This window comes from Alligator mississippiensis, chromosome 5, assembly GCF_030867095.1.
Source record: "Alligator mississippiensis isolate rAllMis1 chromosome 5, rAllMis1, whole genome shotgun sequence".
NCBI classification, from domain to species: Eukaryota; Metazoa; Chordata; order Crocodylia; family Alligatoridae; genus Alligator; species Alligator mississippiensis.
The window spans coordinates 186,059,016-186,078,361 of record NC_081828.1 but is presented as its reverse complement, the minus strand read 5'-3'; the positions used below and the strand labels follow the sequence as shown (position 1 = coordinate 186,078,361).

Here is a 19,346-nt window from a genome sequence, read left to right as displayed (position 1 = left end):
GACCATACACATTGTGTGGGGGCAGATATGAAAATGTTATAAGAACAACTACTACAGATGCTTGTAGCTGCTTTCCAAAGCTAACTAGCATAGCCACTTAAAATCATGCAAATCAGTAAAAACCTGGGCCTGCTACTAACCAGGGGCCACTTTGTCCTTGTTCTCTGTAGTGCCTCTGTAATTCCATTGATTTTAAAGGGTCCTGCCATAGAAAAAGGAGTGTGTAAGGGTGACAGACACACCCTATATGGTTGCAGAAAAATCAGGGTTTTGTTTTAATAAAAGAAACTTCTCAAAATTATCTGGTCCTTTACTACACTGAGAAGGAGGATATTATAAATGCAGAAGTATAATAACCACCCCCACACTACATTGTTAAACTGACCATGCCCCTTTAAGACAATTTTTTTTTAGAGTCCACTGCTTGTTGTTGTAACATTTCAGATCATTAACACTGAACAAGCCAGGAAAAAAGCTGTTATTGGGGTGTGAATGTGCATGTTAACATCTCTGGTATAGCTCTCATTCTGAAAGGTCTTCCAGCCCTTTACAGACCCTAGGCCCAATTCATGTGAATGCTAAGGATTGGATTTTCCTTTACACTTAAGTAGACAAAAGTGCTATTTATGCTTACAGGGTTTTGGAATAGCAAAGACTTAGGCTCTAAAGCATGTGAATAACTTCTGCTGTCACAAATTGTCATTGAAATCAGTGAGACTACAGAGGTGCCTAATCATGTACAGCATCATGTTTTCCCATTCTACGGCAGGGTGACAGGCAGATGACAGCCAGCTAGTATACTGCATATGTGTCATTTAATCTTTGCTGCTTGTGTGTCTTAAGCATTTCATGCAGCTTTGAAAGTAAAAGGGAATTTGACCATCCTATTCCATTTCACTATTCTCATCATTTGCAGAATGAGTTGACGCTTGAGTTGCAAAAGCTTCAGGAGAATCATTCTCTCATTAAAATAAAAAGGGCAAGTGATATTCATGTATGTAAACAGAAGCACCTTATATCAATTCCTTTGATTCTTGTGACAAAATACAAGAAGTTCTGGTTCATTTGCCACTCCAAGAGGTGTCCAAATAACAGCATATTATTCAGTAGTGACCAGAACCTTCAAATAGGGCTGAGAGAGCACAGGTAGAAAATCACAAGAGCAGCAAATTAAACTGTAGTGGTAAATTATCTTATAGGTGAGCTGACTAGAGTTTACTGTAGCTGAGGCCTCCTGGAGTTTAGATTGTGTTACTTCCTTTTTACTTTTCCCTTGGTTTCTGCATTTGTTTGAGTAGGTTTCTGAAAGATTGTTTTAGCTCCTCCCTCTCCCCCCCAATTTTTATTTAAAAGATTAAGGAAAAATATTTCTGCTAAAATTAGGCTTTGACTTAAACTTTGATCTTAAATTTCAGGCATCCTTTTTCGTGCCTTTTACTTTAGATCAGGGGTGTCAAACACATCCCATGGAGTCCAATGATCCAGCCCATTGTTCTTGGACAGCATGTGGTGTGTGAAGCCAGTGCATGTGCTGCATGCAGCATCAGTGCTGGATTATCCCTATATACTGGCTCTAGTGCACACAGATGGATTGAGACTGGCCCTGGAGCCAGTGTACAAGGCTGGTCTGGCATGGGCATGTCTTGCAGCCCACAGCCGGGATCCCCTGTGCTGCACGCAGCACCTGTGCCCCCAGCTCCAGCCTCCACACCACATGCAGCAAAAGCCTTAGAGTGATGTCAATATGCGGCATGCAGGGGGCTAGAATGTGGCACACACTGCATGTGACTTTGTGCCAGTCCAGCCCTTCAGGCTGGCTCCAGTGCCTGGTCTTGTTCCAGCCCACATACCATCCTAGTAACTGTCATCCAGTCCACAGAGCCAGATTTTGACATCCCTGTTTTAGATGATCAGATTATTTCACAGCGTACATTTGGCAAATCCATATATAATGTTTTCTAACTTGACTAAGATGTAAGTGTCTGACAAACTTTTGGAAGTGCAGTTATACTTGATAGAGCAGCTTCACCTTATCTGTAGAAGCATTTCCACAATAGTAAAACATGGAGAGTTTCCGTAAGCATAGTTCATAATCCCCTGACACCTGGTTCTGATGAATCACGAGCCACACTGGGTTATTCTTGAATGACAGAACAAAAAACACCAGATCTTATGACAACTACCGACTATCCTTTGAAAAGACGCAGCACAAGCTTCAATGTAATTTATCATTATTCTGTAATTCTGCAAATGGGCAGTGGGATTTAGTAGTGTGAGAAGGCTGTTGAAGGAGCACTACTGGGCAGTTAAGAACACAAGATTTTGTGGTCAAAAAAGAACAAGAAGGGAGCCTGAATAGCCTACTGAGGGAAAACCTGGGTGCTAATCCCAGCTGCCAGAGTTATTTGTCTCTAATCAGTGACCCTCTAATATTAAATACATAGAACTTAAACACGCCAGGAAGCCAGAACCCAAGTTTTCTGTGACTGAAACCTGAGCAAGAGCTGTATAAAATTTCTAATGGGCAGACATTCTAAGGTTATGCGACCACAGGGCACAAAATTACTCTGAATTATAGCCTCCTTTCTGGTATGAGCTTGCTACCCCTACTGACTACATATTCTCTTGCTTTCCCCAATAATTGTACATAGAACTGGTACCTGCTGTACTGCCTGCTGTTTCTATAGCAACAGACCACCTATATTGAGTAGCATTATTATAGTGCAGTGGAGAGGGAGGGAGAATGCCTAGTCAGCACCAGCACAGGGGAGACTGAGGTGGGAAACTGGAGGTAGGTAGGTGAAGAAAATAAAGAAGCAAAATTAAAATGGAGACAAGGACAATGTAGAAAGCAGAAGCAGGAAAAAGCAAAGAAAGAAGTGAGAAGAGATAAGAAGTAAAGTAAGAGAGACAGTCAAGCAAACCATGCCAAGAACACAAAAGCTACACAGTTCAGGAGGGGGGACAATGAAACAGTGCTAGAGGTACAAGAGAGGATTCAAGCTAAACTAACAAAAAAAAGGTGGAGGGAGGCATTTTCTAGTGACAGTGAAAGGAACTTCAGCTGGAGAAAATCTAGTGGAATCAGGATTTTAACCTTTTGGGATATCATTTTATCCGTCATTCCGCAAAATATTTTGAGGAGGAAAAGCCCTTAAACATGCTTTTATAAATCATGAAAGAGCTGGAAAGAGCACAATTATTTACCACTGCAATTACATTTCTTAAGACCCATTCACAGCTTTACTACTAGAGTCCTACTGTAAAAAGAAGGAAGCCAGGAACTGCTGCTATTCCTAATTGAAAAAGAGGCAGAAAAAGGAGTATTTTGAGCCAAGGGGTACCCTAAAGCTATGTTTATACAACACAAAGGAAGATTTCAGATAACAAACAAACATTTCCTACTCCTTTTACCTTTTAAGATGTGTTCAGGAAGCAATTATATGGACTCTATCTAAAACTATATTCTAATGCACAGCTGGCTAAATGGTCCGTAGCTGGTGATATATTGTTTCATTAGATGTAGTACAGTCTTTCTGCTGTGCATAAAAATCTATGGAAAATAATTGTCCAATGCAATATGAAAAAAACAAATAGTAGAAATATAAGAAATTTGATTTTATGCTCCTACAAATAAAGACATGGAATTTGTAGCTAAGTAGTTAGCTAAGCAGTATAAATATTTAGCCAGGTTACTTGATGGAATTGTTTTTAATATTTTCTTTAAACAATAACCTTTCTTATTAAAATAGTGAAGCTTTTTTTTTTTTATCTGAAGTTTAAACAGTCCTGCTAAGCTTGTACTGGCTTATTTTCTAGGCTCACTTTTACTGCAGCTCTCAATGGGGAAACTTCAGGAAAGCATTTCTAAAAAGCACCTTGAGTTGACTAAATTGCTTCTTCATTTATATCAAGATGGACAAATTGAAAATCTGCCAAGCACAGTCACCAGTGAGTCCTGCTGGGCTCCGACCCAAACAGATGACTCATTTTGTCTCCTCTGAGATGCAGATATGAGGGATTGATAGTTTCACAGGTAGGAAGTTCCAGATCAACTTCATAGATTATGAATGCAAGTGGCATTCCTTCCTTTTTCCTTTATGTCTCCCCATCAAGATAATTAATGCTAAAATGGAAAACTTGGGGTTACTTTAGTATTATTTTGCTAAGTGGCAATGTTACAAGTGTCCACAAGCAGCAACAAGTAGGGGAAAAAAAGTTGCTCTGCTTTAAGAAGAAAGCCTCTTAATACTCTGAAGTGGCCTTGCCACTTCCTCTTTAGTCAACTGTAGGTCATTTCTTCCAATTTTCCTAGTGTCTGTTGACCTATATGAGATGGAGGTGAGACAACAAAGAATTCTTCTGGTAGAGTCATATTAAAATGAAGTAGCTAGTCTTAGCCCTACAGCCAGGTTTAGCCCTACATTTAAATAAGGCGTGAGAGTAATCTCATTCAGAAGCTGTTCCCCTTGTGAATCTCATGAAACAAAACTGTTTGCATCCTGCTATATGTGATGTGATTTCCAGGGAGTAGGCCATACTTGTTTTAAAATTCCAGTGAATACTTTGCCATTAGGCAGTAGTAACACCATTGTTGTTTTATAAACAGTGATGCTAAGTCACAGGCAGTTAACTGCAGATTTAGTATCAGAGCTTGGTTTTCAAACTATGGCCCAACTACCATGAGAAATAGGAAGGTCCAGCAGCAAGTGTGCTGGCCTGGGACTTGGGATCTTAGATCTCATTCTTTCTGATTTTGTATCTGTAAAATGATGACAGTAACCATATTTCCTTTCTGAAGTTACAGGGACTTTGAAAATGTAAATAGATAGATTACATTCCTTTTAAACCAGGTTTGTCCAACATGCGGCCATCCAAGCCGTTTTCTGAGGCCCGAGGTGCTACAACAGGAAGCAGAAGTAAACACTGTACTTTCGTTTCGGTGGGGTGATGTGATACTGCTTCCTGTGGGATCTTTGAATATGGCTTGCCAGCCCACTGGGTGATAAAAAGTTCATGATCCGGCCCCACATTCAAAAAGGTTGAACACCCCTGTTTTAAGCAATGTAATGGTCTGAAATTCTACAACCCCAAAATTCTACTTCGAGAAGAATGTTTGGTTTTTTCAAACTGCGGAAAACAACTATCGCAGTAGGGAGAAATCATGTACAAAATGTTATATCGCAACTCCCAACCTGCTAGAGCACAAATATAAAACTTGCTTAAAATGTATTTTTGGAATGCAAGGAGAAACAGAAGAAAATCATGGAAGTAGTTTTTGAAATAATGTGGGTCTTACTTTTAAATTGGTTTAAAGTTTTCTATAATTTCAGTATTCATATTATTGATGTGATTCTGTGGTGCTGAGAGCGAATTCCATGTTTATATATAAGGGAGAGATTTCATAGATTTCATAGACATTAGGGCTAGAAGGGACCTCAGAAGATCATTGAGTCCAGCCCCCCGAGGAGCAGGAAGTCAGCTGGGGTCGTAGGATCCCAGCAAGATAAACGTCCAATGTCTCTTTAAGGCCTTCAAAGTAGGTGCTTGAACCACCTCTGGTGGCAGCCTATTCCAGACCTTTGGGGCTCAGACAATAAAGAAGTTTTTTCTTATGTCCAGCCTGAAAAGGTCTTGGAGGAGTTTATTACCATTCAACCTTGTCATCCCTTGGGGTGCTCTGGTGAGCAAACATTCCCCCAGATTCTGGTGAGCACCCGTTATAAACTTATAGGCAGCCACCAGATCACCCCTGAACCTGTGCTTTTCCAGGCTGAAGAGTCCCATAGCTCTCAGCCTTTCATCATAAGGTCTGTTTTCCTGACCTCTGATCATGTGCGTGGCTCTTCTCTGGACTTTCTCAAGTTTCCCCACATCCTTTTTGAATTGTGGAGCCCAAAACTGGATGCAGTATTCCAGCTGCGGCCTCACCGAAGCAGAGTACAAGGGGAGAATGACATCCCGGGATTTGCTTGAGAAGCATCTGTGGATGCAAGCCAGCGTTTTGATCGCTTTACTAGCAGCAGCATCACATTGAAGGCTCATGTTCACCTTGTGGTCAGTCATGACCCCCAAGTCCCTTTCGTTCATAGTGCTAGCCAGCGTAGCCTCCTCCCCAGCGGAGAAAGGTGTGGAGGTTGTCCCGTGCCAACAGCTCGCTGTCTCTCTCACCAGGAAGTGGACTGTGGTCATGGAAGCTGAAGCCTTCCCGATGACACCAGCGCCGCAGTCTTTGGTTCACTACCTCAATCCTCCTCTCCCTCCACAGCCCGTAGCCCGAGACTGGGAGAATTGAAGAGAACACCACCTGGGCCCCCAACCCCTTAAGCCCCGCTCCCAAATCCCTGTAGCATTACATGACCCAGCTGGGATTGCTCCAAGCTGTGTCATTGGTGCCCACATAGATAAGGAGCATAGGGTAGTGGTCAGTGGGCCGGAGGAGCTCAGGGATCCTCTCCATGATGTCTCGGATACAGGCTCCCAGGAAGCAGCAAACTTCCCGGGCTAAGGGGTCAGAGCAGCAGATTGCGCCCTCAGTCCCCCTCAGGATGGAGTCTCCCACGACAAGCACTTTGCGTTTTGTCTTAAGGAGAGTGGGGGCAGTAGCTACAGTTGAGCCTGTGTTGCCTGCAGGAGCTGGCAGCTTGGCAGGCTCTGCTGGGGCTGCAAGAGGTTCATACCTGTTGCAAAGCTCCAGCGGGGTGGGGACCTTGATGCAGCAGGCCTTAGGGCCCTTGGCCACCTTGGTTTATCCCCTTGGCTGGACAGAATGGGAGGTCCCCGAGTCCTCCCTTGTCTTGGAAGGAGACCTTGGTATACCCTCCGTCTCCAGGGGGAGAAGGGCCTGGCAGTAGGAGTTTATCTCCTGCTCGCAGTCCCTGATGGCGCACAGTCTCTGGATTGTGGCCTGGAGCTCCTCCAGCTGGCACACCAGAGACCTCAAAAGGGAGCAGACCTAACAAGGAGAGGTGACCATGCTCCCAGACCCCAGAGCCTGAAAAGGTGTCAGGCAGCCCCTGCAGCCAAGGGCCAGAGGCTCCGTCTGTGTAGAGCCTGGAACCATGGGCTCCGTCTGGGTGGAGGCCTCTGAGGCGCCAGAGGGGGAGGCTGTAGGCCCCTCGTGGACCCTTGGGTTGCGATGCTTGCCCATCCGCATGATGCTGCTGGGAGGCCAGCTGCAGCTGGGACTGCCTTCCCTAGGGCACACAGGCAGGGCCTTGGGCCCTCCCACTGGCTCTCCTGGGCAAACTCTGCACTAACTCACGCACCGGGCAGACAAGCACGCCTGTTTGCAAGGCTCTGGTCATGTGGCTCCGTGGCAGGGCTGGGCGAAGTAGGAGCCAGAGCGGTGCGAGACCCTCCTTGGCTTAACTCAGCCGCTTCTCTCCGCTGTCTGGGGTTAACCCCCTCCCACCACGGGCCCAGGTTACTTCCGGCTGTGCTGGGGGTCAGCAGGGTGCTCTGTGGCTGCGGGGGGGTCTTCGGGGAGCGGGGTGCAGCAGGCTTGCACCCACACGTCTCTCACCACTCCCGGAGCCTAACCGGTTTTTGTTTTGCTTTGGCAAACCCTTTTGAACTGCATGCATGTGCAGTGGGCCCACCACTGGAACCACACTGCTCCCGGGCTAGGGGAGACCCTACACAGGATTTAGGAGATCCTGCCCCACCAGAGAGGGACCGGTAGGTACCCTCTCCCCATCACCTACTCTTTCCCTGTGGGGCTGAGCCAACCCTGACTGGGTTGTGGCCAAATTGAGTAATATACCCTAAAATAAAGTAGTAATGATTCTATAATTGGTAACTTATTCTCTGTAACTGCTAAAGTGGCTGCAGAATGTTAAAAAATTCTCCTTAAAGATCAGTGCTCGTACACTGTTCCATGATGCCATCACCCTTTTGAGCCTTTGTTTTCAATTTGTGGTTTTGTTCCTATTCATAATTTGTCTAACTCCTGGTCAATAGGTTCAAGCCTTGCTGTTCACCTACTTCAGTTCTTGCTAGCCTAGGTTGTTTTCAGTATTGTATTGTTTTGAACCTTTTTTTCCAACAAGTAATATCAGACTTGCAGGTAAAGAAAATTTGTTTGTGTGTACATAAATACCAGTATCAAGTTTGAGTGTTCTGAGGCCAAGGAGGGCCTAGCACCTAGGTTTGCCACATCCTGAGCAAGTTCTCTTACCATCTTCGTCTTTTATGGAGCTGCATGTTTCCTTTTTCAAAATCAGTTGTTAGACATGCTCTGACCTGCCTTAAGTTATGGGGGACTTAGGTAGCCTAGTCATTTCCAAGCACCAATTTGGGCTTCAGGGGGTTTAAAGAAGAGCTAGACATGTCAGACTGGCCAACCTGAATTGCTTTTAAGCATGTTTGGTAGCCTGGTTTGGGTACCTAAGGATAATTTTCAGGCCAAAGTTGTGGTTGTTGAATAGGGTCATTTTTTACTCCTTTTTTGTGATTGAGGCACCTACATTCCTCCTAGGTTTTTAGGCAACTGCCAGATTAAGATGTGGCTTTTGGTCTCAAATCTCTCCTGTGATTTATAAGACAGTGTTCTGACTGCCATAGTTATGTTCAGGGATCCTGGTTTTCTCTGTTTAAAAATTCTAAATACTTACATATTTTGACGTTTGATTTGGGGTGTTTTTTATCGTGGAAAATCAGAGCTCCTCTTGCCCTCTTCACTCACCAGGACACAAGTCCAGTTGCAGCTGTCCCCCACTGCTTTGTGGCACTGAACAACCCTGATATGCCAGTGCCCTGCCTCTGCCATTGCTCCTCACTCCCAAGCCCCTCACTGCCCTCCTTCCCTCCCCCCCCCCCTTGCAACCCGCAACCCCAAGTACATCCTTGCAGCTGGAAGGCTGTCTGACAGCCTGCAAGGGGAAACCTGTGATTTCCCATGGTTTTCTCATTTAAAGAGGAAAATCTGCATTTTACTCCTTCAAACGAGAAAATACATGTGTTTCTGTAGCAAACAGAAAACCTGGATCCCTGGTTATGTTGAATGCAAAAAAGGACAGAAGCTTCAGCATTTACCAGAGGCTGCCTATAGTTCTGCATTCAGTAGAAGCTGTGGGTAACTTCTTTGGTTTCCTGTCCAGTAGGTTTTGATTTTTCTTCCCTCCCTGCCCAACCCCGAATTCCAACATCAAAAGTTGGACTTAAAGTAAAAAGAGTTGTTTGAGGCTTAAAGTAAAAAGATGGGGAGAGTTGTGGTTTCTTCTGCATAGTTTCAATTTGTGGTGCTTAATTCTTCTTTTGTATCCATGTTCCAGACAATGTGAGGTAGCTTTTCAAATTTAACTTTTAGTTTAGTGTTCATTGTAGTTACACAGCTTTATACTGAAAACAAACTTTTCATCCTTTCTCTAACTACTTTCCCCCACCCCAGTAAATTCTGTGCTTTTTCATGCTTGCTTTTCTAACATTTCCTACCAAGATTCTCAACTACAGAGGCAGATGATATCAGAAACATGATGGATAGTGTTTCTATGCAAGTGATGGTCTCTTCAAGGGTAGGATCTGATGTATAAGGGGACAGATCCTGAGGAAGCAAAAAGGGTTTTAACTTTTTTTTTAAAAATGAGCATTTTACACAACTCCACACCTGATAGTAGACTTAGTAATCCAGAAGTGCAGACCTCATGTGAGAATTGTCTGTCAACTTCTTGATCTTTTGTTTTGATGGCACTAATATCTACAAAACTAGACAAGTATTGGAGAAACTTTTTCTAAGCCTCTTCCCTAAAAAGCTCATAAATTAAAGCATATTGCAGTACTTTGGAGCACAAAATAAAGCAGAATGGAATTTGAAAGGCCTTTTCCCTTGTGTGAAAATCAGGCTTTGTGCTTAGAAAATGAAGAGAATGGTCATGTAACGTAAATGGAAACCACCCTTGCTGTAATACTGTCCTTATCTAGGGACACTGAGTGTTATGGAATGCTGTCAGTATAAAAGGATTTTTTTTACTTTGACCTACAAGTAAAATAGGCAAACCATTCAGAACAATGACAGTACTTTTTATTTGGATACCAGATGGACACTTTGATTTTTCAGTTGTTTATATATCCACACGCATGGTGCTCATGTCCTGTATGCATGTATCTCTGTATCTGTATATGATTTTTAAAACAATAATAATTTTTGTTTATTTTTTGTCTCCCCCCCCACAGTTTATTGTGGAGTGTCATGGGAATACACTTCTTCCCCAGTTTCTGGGCATGTACAGGCTTACTGTTGATGGAGTTGAGGTATATATGATTGTTACAAGAAATGTGTTCAGCCATCGTTTATCTGTTTATAGAAAATATGATTTAAAGGTAAGAAAATTTTTTGAATATAAGTAACTGTTAAAGTAGCTGAAAGTCATTAATGGAATTATTAAAGCTGGTTGGTTGTTGATATATTTTGCTTCTGACGTTGGTTGCTGGAAAACCTGACCACTTTATTAAATTAATATTATTGCTCAAAAGTTACATGGGTTACTTCTAAAAGAAAAAGAAAAAAAAAAAGCTTTGTGGTTAGTTGCACTATAAAAAATGTTCAAGGGATGCCATTTTAGCTGTATTGTGCATGTTTTAAAGAAGTGGTTTAGAAGAGTGTTTGCTAAATATAACTAAGTCTAATGGTTGAAGCTAAAACTACAAGAAAAAATATGGTGACGCAGACCTCCTGATTGCTGCATGTCTTTGATCAACAGTGTGTTGATGCCACAGCTTATTTTACAGAGCTCGTTTTTTAAAGGGCTGTAATAGTATCCCTTTAGTGGTATAGACTAGAAATGTGCATCACTCACTTGGCTTTTAACAGTGGTATTTCAATCAGATGCACATTATAACTGAATGTTACAGTAGATGACTCTTGTTGCTTGTACTGCATCAAGCATGTTTCATCTTGGTTCCAAAATGTGTTTTCCCAGCTCTCTTGTTTTGGGGCATCTTATTCTAACCTTATCCCCAAAACCTTCCTTTCTTTCTACACATTTTAGTAAATTTAGTAAATTTCCACATATTTTACTATGTAAGTATGTCTACAGCTTCACTCCAAAATTTAGTTCTGCCCCATCAATTGGTGCTAAATCATAACTAAAAAAAAGTTTATTGCATGTTAGACTAATGCTGATTTCTCAGAGCTGACTGTGGTGTGGTCAAGAACTGGCTTATCAGTGTCTAGCTCTGTTGGAACAGAGTTGGGGAGAAGGGAGAAGAGGAAGGGAAATATCACATGGCAGAGGAATACTTATTTTTTCTCTCTGATAGGGATACCCACACCTTGCCCTTAAGTATACGTCTGGTAAACTAAATTATATGAGCAGTGCCTTGATTTATAGAATCAAGTTAACTACAAATAGGCACATTTTGGTGACCCTCCAGATGGGTGGTAAAGAATCAGTGAACCATCCCTTGGTTAAAGTGGTGAGAGGTGAATTACAAAATATTTTGAAAAGTTCAATTTGGATGCATATCTAAAAGTCCAGATACTTAAACAGTGATATCTGATATGTTCAGAAAAAGGTGTCATGATTACCAATATTTCTTGACCTGGTTGGAACTATTCAAGTAAATACTCTCCTTGTGTTGTATTCCTGTTAGATTAAATGAGTTTGTTGAAGTATGGTAATTACCATGCTCCAGCAGTCTTCTACATCTCGTGTTTCAGCATCCCTGCACTTAAAAACGGTTGCAGGGATGTTTGAACTAAAGCTGATCGAATGAGCTTTAATTCAAGTGCCCTCACCACCATTTTTAAGTATGAGGACGTTCAAACATGAGATGCTGCTCCCCTGGAGCCCATGTAAAAGTGCCCTCAGATGCTACCCTGTAGGCCTGTGCAACGCTTCAGTCACCGATTCAATTCAGAGGAGATTTGGCCCGATTCGGCAGCCAAATCTTTGAATCCGAATTGAATCAGGAGACCCATTAAAAGGTCCGAATCAAATCTAAAGCCTCTGAATCGATTTGGAGATTTGGATTGGCTGGGGAGAGGCAGGCACAGCCGGGTGGTTACAGGTTCTCCTGCGGCTCCTCTGGCTGTGCTTGCCTTTCCCCAGGCAGGGGGAGCCACGGAAGAAGCCCCCATGACTGCCCTGTCCAGCCCCTCCCCCTGCCCAGCCAGCCCCAGCCTAGTTCTGGCACTTAAAAAAAAAAAAAAAAAAAAAAAAAGTCCCGCACTCACTGGATGTAGCAGGGGCTGTGGGGGCTCTGGAGCCTCCTGGCAGAGCCCCCCCACGCAGCCCCCGCTCCCCAATCACTGCCCTGCACCATGGGGCAGCTGCCGCACGGGTACCAAGCAGGGGGTGCAATCCCTGCTGCCCCCCATTGCCCTGTGCTGCACGGGGGTGCTCTGTCACAAGTACCCAGATGCCCTGATCGCCACTGTCAGAGCCGGTGAGTGTAGGGCTTTTTTTTCGCCAGGATGCTGGGGTAGGACTCGGCAGGACGGGGTGGAAATCGGGGAGCAGGGGCTGTGCAGAAGGGTTCTGCCATGTGGCCCTGGAGCTCCCAGAGCCACGGCTGCTGCCAGTGAATGTGGGGGATTTGGGGGGGGGGGGGGGGAGGGTTTATTCCCAGACTGCTGGGGCTGGGCGGGGGCTGCATGGGAGGGCTCTGTCAGGAGGCCCCAGAGCCCCCACAGCCCCTGCTACAACCAGTGAGTGTGGGGCTTTTTTTTTAAGTGCCACAACTAGGCTGGTGCCAGGTGGGGGGATGCGGCTGGGCAGGGCAACCATGAGGGCTTGTCCCACGGCTCCCCCAACCCGGGGAGAGGCAGGCACAGCCAGAGGAGCTGTGGAAAACCTGCAGCTGCCCATCTGTTCCTGCCTCTCCCTGGCGATCCGAATCTCCAATTCTGATTCGGCCGAATCAAATGGGGACAGTGATTTGAATCACTGAATGGAATCACTGTCGTCCGAATTGGCTGAATCTGAATCAAATACTTCCCTATTCGCACAGGTCTACTCCCCTGCCCTGTTTCCTTCCTGATTTCAGACAAAGCTTGGAAGTACAGAGGCACTGAAGTTTAGAGCCAGTTCTTCTTTTATTTGAGATGGTTGGTTTGCTCATCCATAGCCACCTTCCACCACCTCTGCCTTTTGGGTTTTGGTCAAACCATTATTCCAAGTGCCTCCTACTCCTTTGTCTAAAATTAGACAGAAGCTGGATGAATTGTTAATCTAACACTCATTTATGTAGAGGAGCAGAAAAATTGGCGTGCATTCAGCATGCCGCATAATTGGACCTGTTCCAACATAGCCATAATTTCCTGACCTTTAAGGCATGCTGCAAGGCACATTTTAGGAGAGCTGCTATAGATGCATGTTTCTAGAGTAAAATGGGAAGTTGGGTTTGTTTTTTGAGCTGCTTAGTTACTTAGTGTTGCATGTTTGGGATTGCTGTTTTCTTTCTGATTTATTCCATTTTAAGTGTTTATTTGAAATGCAGAGTACTGAGTAAGCAGATCATTTATATATGTGTTATCTTTAACTTGTAGTAGTGTCTTAGGGCTCTAGCCCCATTTTGTAGTTGGCACTGTATAAATACCAATTATTTATTGGACCTGGGCCAATACCAAATTATTTTCAGGATGAACTTTAATCAAACAAGTTGATAGTGGCACCGGATGTATTAGAAAATATAGTCAGTTCTTTCTAACTTGTTTTTCATTAAATGTTACATGTTCTGCAAAGTCTGTTGGAACCATATCCACTGTAGTAGGTGAAAATTTAAGACATCAACTTAGAGTTTACCTTTTTCTTTCTTTTTCTATTTGTTGGTGCAAGAAACATCTAAGGTAACTGCTATAGTTCAAATATCAAAAACAGTGCAGTACTTGAAGTACTGAGCACTGCCCTAGCTGTGCACCCATTGAAATCAACGGTTAGACTCCCATTGACTTCAGTCAGAGAAGAGGTAGACAACACCGAGTACTTTTCAAAAACCGTTGCTAGAATTTTGGTCTGCATTGTTTTAAGTTTGATTTCTTTGTGCATTTGGCAGTACTCTACATAGACAAAAAAGCTGGCAGGAGGGCAAAGGGCTGGGGTAAGGGCAGTGGCTAAGACCTACTTCTCATTCACATCGTTGACTTCCCTCCCCACCACCACCACCACCTTTTTTTTTACATGGAAGGGAGTATTGTGTTTGATGTATCACAAAAAATATGGTTAATTAATTACATTAAAAACTTGTATTCATGAGGCTGTTGCGGTAGTTTATGATAGTGAAACACAATCCCTGCCCAGTAAAGCAGCCATAAAAATGCTAATGGCTGCTGTTCTTATATCTGTTCCCTCTGTTCAGCCTCCCAAACATCGCTAAAGATCAACCAAAACACTGACATTTTGGGTATCGGAAAGCACTGCTTTCCCTTCTCATGGTCCCTAACATTAGTGTATTTCTCGACATTTCTAGACACCCTGTGTACAGTGCAACAAATGGATAGCCAGTGCCATACAGATGTTGTTGTGGACGTTTGTGTGCATGCTGTAGATACCCTGCTATGTCTTCTCCAAAAAATGCAGTACCATGTAAGACATACCCAAGTCAAGCTCTAAACAAGCTAGCATAGATACTGGAAATAGAATAGTCATGCAAGTGTGGTGCTGTGCTCATGTTTCTGATACAAGAGTTCAGGCATCTCTGTGTGGCACAACACTCTGCCACGTAGGTAATACATACTTTCCAGCAGTACCTACTATGTGAGGTCCATTCTGAACACTTAAGGACTGTGCTCTAAGCTGTTCAATATCTGGAGAACACACACATCTTCATTTGTCTCTTGCAGGCTAGTTAGAATGTACTACCATGTTGCACTAGTTTGAACAAGAACCATTTTAAAACACCATTCAAACCAACTCTGTCAGCAAACGTAGTGTCTTCTCCACTGTGGGCAAAGCTGAAGATTAAAACACCATTGCCCCCAGAGATTACCTTCCCCTGCCCCCCACCCCTCTGCCCAGCTTTAGATTGCAGAAGGATATTGTTTTGCCAGCCCTACCCAACCCTGTGCCTACTTCTGGCCTCTTATTGTTTTACATGTATATCCTGTTACATGTACATGTTTAGATCCCTTCTTTCTATTCCAGGGCTCTACTGTGGCTAGAGAAGCCAGTGACAAAGAAAAGGTATGGTGCAACTTATTCATTTACCTAGCTGTTAGCTGGTCCTAGGATAAGCATGAATGATGCAGTTCTCCCCCTTCTGTGCTTTTTCCTTCTTGGATGTTTTGGTTGTCTTCCCTCTCCACCCTTTTTTTTTTCTCTTCTCCATATGTGCAGCCCTGGTAATATTGTTCTGTAGTGTGATTAAATGTCAGAGGTAAGTGTGCCAATCCTCCTTTTTCTGTCCCCTTCCCTTTACATTTTTTCTCCCCTCTACCCAACTCCCTTCATTTCTTCCCTATGAAAAACTCATTGCAAGAGACTTCAGAAAGTTGTTGGGTTTTTTCTCTTCTACTTTCTCCTTGCACTTTTCTTGCCCCTCTGCTGTGCTGTCAATTTATGGTTAATAAATTTTGCTTGGTGGCACAACATTGCATCCTTTCTAGCATAACTGTAACGTTGAGTCAGATTTTGAATTGTGAATGCCTTAGTGGCACAGATGACATCCATGTATATGTGAAAATTGGATAATAGATGTAGCAATCCTGGTGGCATACTTGTATGCATATGCAAGTAGGCCATTACACATGGGGCAGGTTCCCACTCAACATCTGTAGATACAGCCTTGTCATTTACTATTGAAAATGTTGCTCTAAATTGGCTCCCATCTCTTCATATTCTTTTTAGGTATTTCAATCTTAGGTTTGTTTTGTTTTGTTTTTTAAATGAAACCCTTTGGTTCTTTTTAAAAAGGTGTTTAAAAAATTAAACTTTTTTTTTTTTACTTAAAAAATTCTTTAATTTACATGTTGATCTAGCTGCACATCTACAGTCAAATGACATGAGTGGATCAGAGCTACTGATGTGATTTGTTATAGCCCGGGGTGTTAAAGATGCAGCCTGTGGGCCGGATCTAGCCCACACAATCCTATCATCCTGCCTGCATGCTGCCTGTGGGTCTTGGACCAGTAGCTCTGCATGCAGCATGCACCAGTCTGACTTCATGTGCTACATGTGGTACGTGGAGCCCATGTGGCATGGGCTGCACAAAGCATGGGGGCTGGAGCTAGAACATGTGCTGCATGCAGTGCTTTGGGGTAGTGTGTGTGCTGCGTGCTGTGCCTATTCAGGACCAGCCTTGCACAGCAGATCAGAGCTGGTCCAAATCGGGCCCACAGACCAACACAGGGCCAGTTTGACATGGGCGCCACATGCAGCACACACTCCATGCTAGCGTCCCTGTCATGTGGAGCAGATGCCCCAGACCAGGCCCACATGCCTCACATTTGTCAGTGGGAAGCAGAGCACGCGCTGCATGTGGCAGTAATACCAAACCACCCTGCGTGCCAGATCCACCACGTGGAACTGGTCGCTGGGCCCAATCCAACCCACAAATTAGCCCCACACCCTTCATCTGGCCCACAGGGCTGGTTAAGTTTGACAGCCCTGCTATAGGCAAATTCATTTCACTCTGCTATGAGACTAATTAAACTGACTTCTAATCATTTATCTGTCAAAGATTAACTGTTTCTTCTGCATGTTCAAACTTATGCTTAGAGAAGTTCCTTCTGAATTATGCTGTTGTAGGACTGCCAAGCAGTGTGAGTTTAATAGTCTTGCTTTGCTTCATCTTAGTATTCACTGGTATTTTATTTTTAGGTATAGTGCCCTCTATATCCTTTTGAGTGTGCCTACGTAAGTTACACTAATGGCCCTGATGAGTTGGTGGCAGACATGGTTAACTGGCAGCAACTAGGGCAGCTGTTTCTTGTGACTGATGGATTTTTTCTGCTTTAGACCTATGAGAAACTCTTTGCTGTTGTTTTTCTCTCCCTCCCCCCCCCCCCCACAACAATGAAATATTTGAACAGTGCAGATGCATGTGCCTTCCCACCCCTCCCGAGTATCAACCACTTACACCTCCCAAAAGTAGATATCAGGAATCATAGCAACTCCAGTTTACATTACCTCTTCTCTACTATGTGAGGTTTCTCCATACCACAGCTTGAACTGCCCTTATTCTGATGGTCTATAGTTGTAGCACAATTAGAGGTCTGTTCAAGGCTGAGGGATTATTTAGAAACGGTGGAGGGTTAACAGGTAGAGCAGCCTGAAGAGTACTGAAATATATTACTCTAAATGGTGGGGACAACATGTTACATTGTAATCTGTATTGTTAATTTAAAATCAATCAGTATTAAGGATATTCAGTTTAGAGTCTAATTCAGAGTGTAGGGAGTCTCAGGAATACTGCTTGATCATCACATATGTGGTACAGAATGTGATATATTGTGTTGATATAAGTACAGTTAATGTGCTAAGAATGGGACTCAAATTCTGAATATCGGTCGAAACCTGCTCACCTAGAAGTCTCTTATAACTCATATTGACTTTAATAGGATCAGAGTTAAACCAGTGCTGAATGCTTTTTGAAAATGCTGCTCATAAACTCTAATTTAATCTAGGATGAAATCATAGCATCTTTGAAATCGGTGACAAAAATCTTATTGATTTCAATAGCCCCAAGCTTTTTCATTTTTTAATTTTGAATGTTATTTTCTTTCTGAATTGCAATCTGAAAAATGTTACATGGATAATCTACTGGTAATGTGTGAAGGGCTGAAGTGGCATTTTAAAAAAATCACAATTGTTTGTTTTTTAGTGTTTTTTAGATCCAAGCAAACCTAGTGCTGCTAACTCAATGCTTTTGAGTAGCAGTTGCTCACAGCAAATATTTGTGTCATCAGGCCCTGATACCAAACATTATGAAGTTACAGATATTTTTAAAAATAGGTGCCACAAGTCAAGCAGAATGCAGGCTTTACAGAAGGAATAGTCTTTAAAGCTTTTGAAGCTTCTTTCAAAACAGTATCCAACTTTTTCAAAGTTCTTTTGAACATTGGCAAAACCTTGCTATTCATCTTGTTGAATATTTCCTTTTTTTCCCTGAACGCTGGGGTCTGCCTGAATAGTGTCAGTTAAAAGGTGCAGTCACCTATCTACCTAGGTAACAGGTATTTTGTAGGCCATAATTTGTATAAGATAAAATAATATAGTCTGCTACAGGCATTAAGATTTTACCAAAATCCAGGTAATTTTATTAATTTAAAATGTTTTCAAAAGGTTACTAGATAAAGCTCAATCTTTTAATTTCAGGGGTTTTTTTCATAAAATACATTTTATGTATGTTTCTAGAAACTGTATGACAATCTGAATTGTGTCCTTGTGAGCACACAGGCTGACTTGAGCTCTAATCATGCAGTGACATCCAAATGAACTATGTCTGTGCACATATGTGTGTCTGCAGAAAACCCAGTGAGTTCATAAGTCTACCTCTAAGCATCCTTTTGTAGGTTGGGGCTTTGATGTCATGTAAAGGTTGTATTGATGTGTTTGGGAAGCCTCCCTTACTCACAAGTAATAAATACATTTAAGTGCTATACAACTTATCTTCTTTCTGTTCTACTCCAGAATAGAAAAAATTTTGGAAATTTTTTTTATGATAATGAATGAACAGGGAAATAGGTGCTTTCTGAGAGGCAAGTAAAAATGGCACTTTTAAACTAATTTTATTTCCTATATTTTCAAAAGTTACTTCTTTGTCAGGGGCAGTTTCAAGCCATCCTTTAAATATAGAAGTGTGTGAAAACTGTAGTTTGACAAGGAATAAGTGACCCATTTTTAGTTAGCTGTATCATAGGAGCCTCTTACATTATCAGAATATACCTACTTTCCGTATTGTTAAGAATCTTTAAGTATTTAAGTGATTCAGCCATAAACACCTGCAACCTACCTGGCATGGTAAATTAAAACCATCTCTATTGCAATAATAAACCCAATTTATAACAGTATTATTTATTTTTAGGCATCCAGTGCCATTTTATGTCACTACTGGGAAAGTACTGATTTACTTGATTCCAAGTTGAGGTTTCTTTCCCCCCGTTCAACATGGGGGACAGTCCCTAGGCTTGGATTCAAATGCAAGGCAAGGAGTTGGGGCATGCAGCTTCTCTGCTTCCAACTCTGGCCCCGATCCCAGATTAGAGCCAGTCAGAACTGCAGGAGCCACCTACCTCCTTGCCTGTCCCCCACAGCTGCTGTCCTTCCCCCCTACCTCACCCCTCCAGCTGCTTGCAGTCAGGCATGGATCCTTTTCCATTGCCTCATGGGACATGAAGTACATGAACTCTCGAGTCTATCTAGGACATATCGTTGCACTGCTGTATGGCCAGGTTGGGGGCAGGGGGC

At 42.9% G+C, this 19,346-nt stretch overlaps 1 protein-coding gene across 3 annotated transcripts in view; it reads left to right on the top strand.

Moving 5' to 3' along the window:
- The window catches only part of PIP4K2A (phosphatidylinositol-5-phosphate 4-kinase type 2 alpha), a 220,035-nt gene that overhangs the window by 167,353 nt on the left and 33,336 nt on the right, over positions 1–19,346 (top strand). For all 3 annotated transcript variants that reach the window (XM_014609083.3, XM_014609082.3, XM_019497701.2), the window contains 2 exons: positions 10,174–10,320; positions 15,084–15,122. In XM_014609083.3, coding sequence (XP_014464569.2) covers positions 10,174–10,320; positions 15,084–15,122 — 186 coding nt within the window. The remainder of the gene's footprint in view (positions 1–10,173; positions 10,321–15,083; positions 15,123–19,346) is intronic.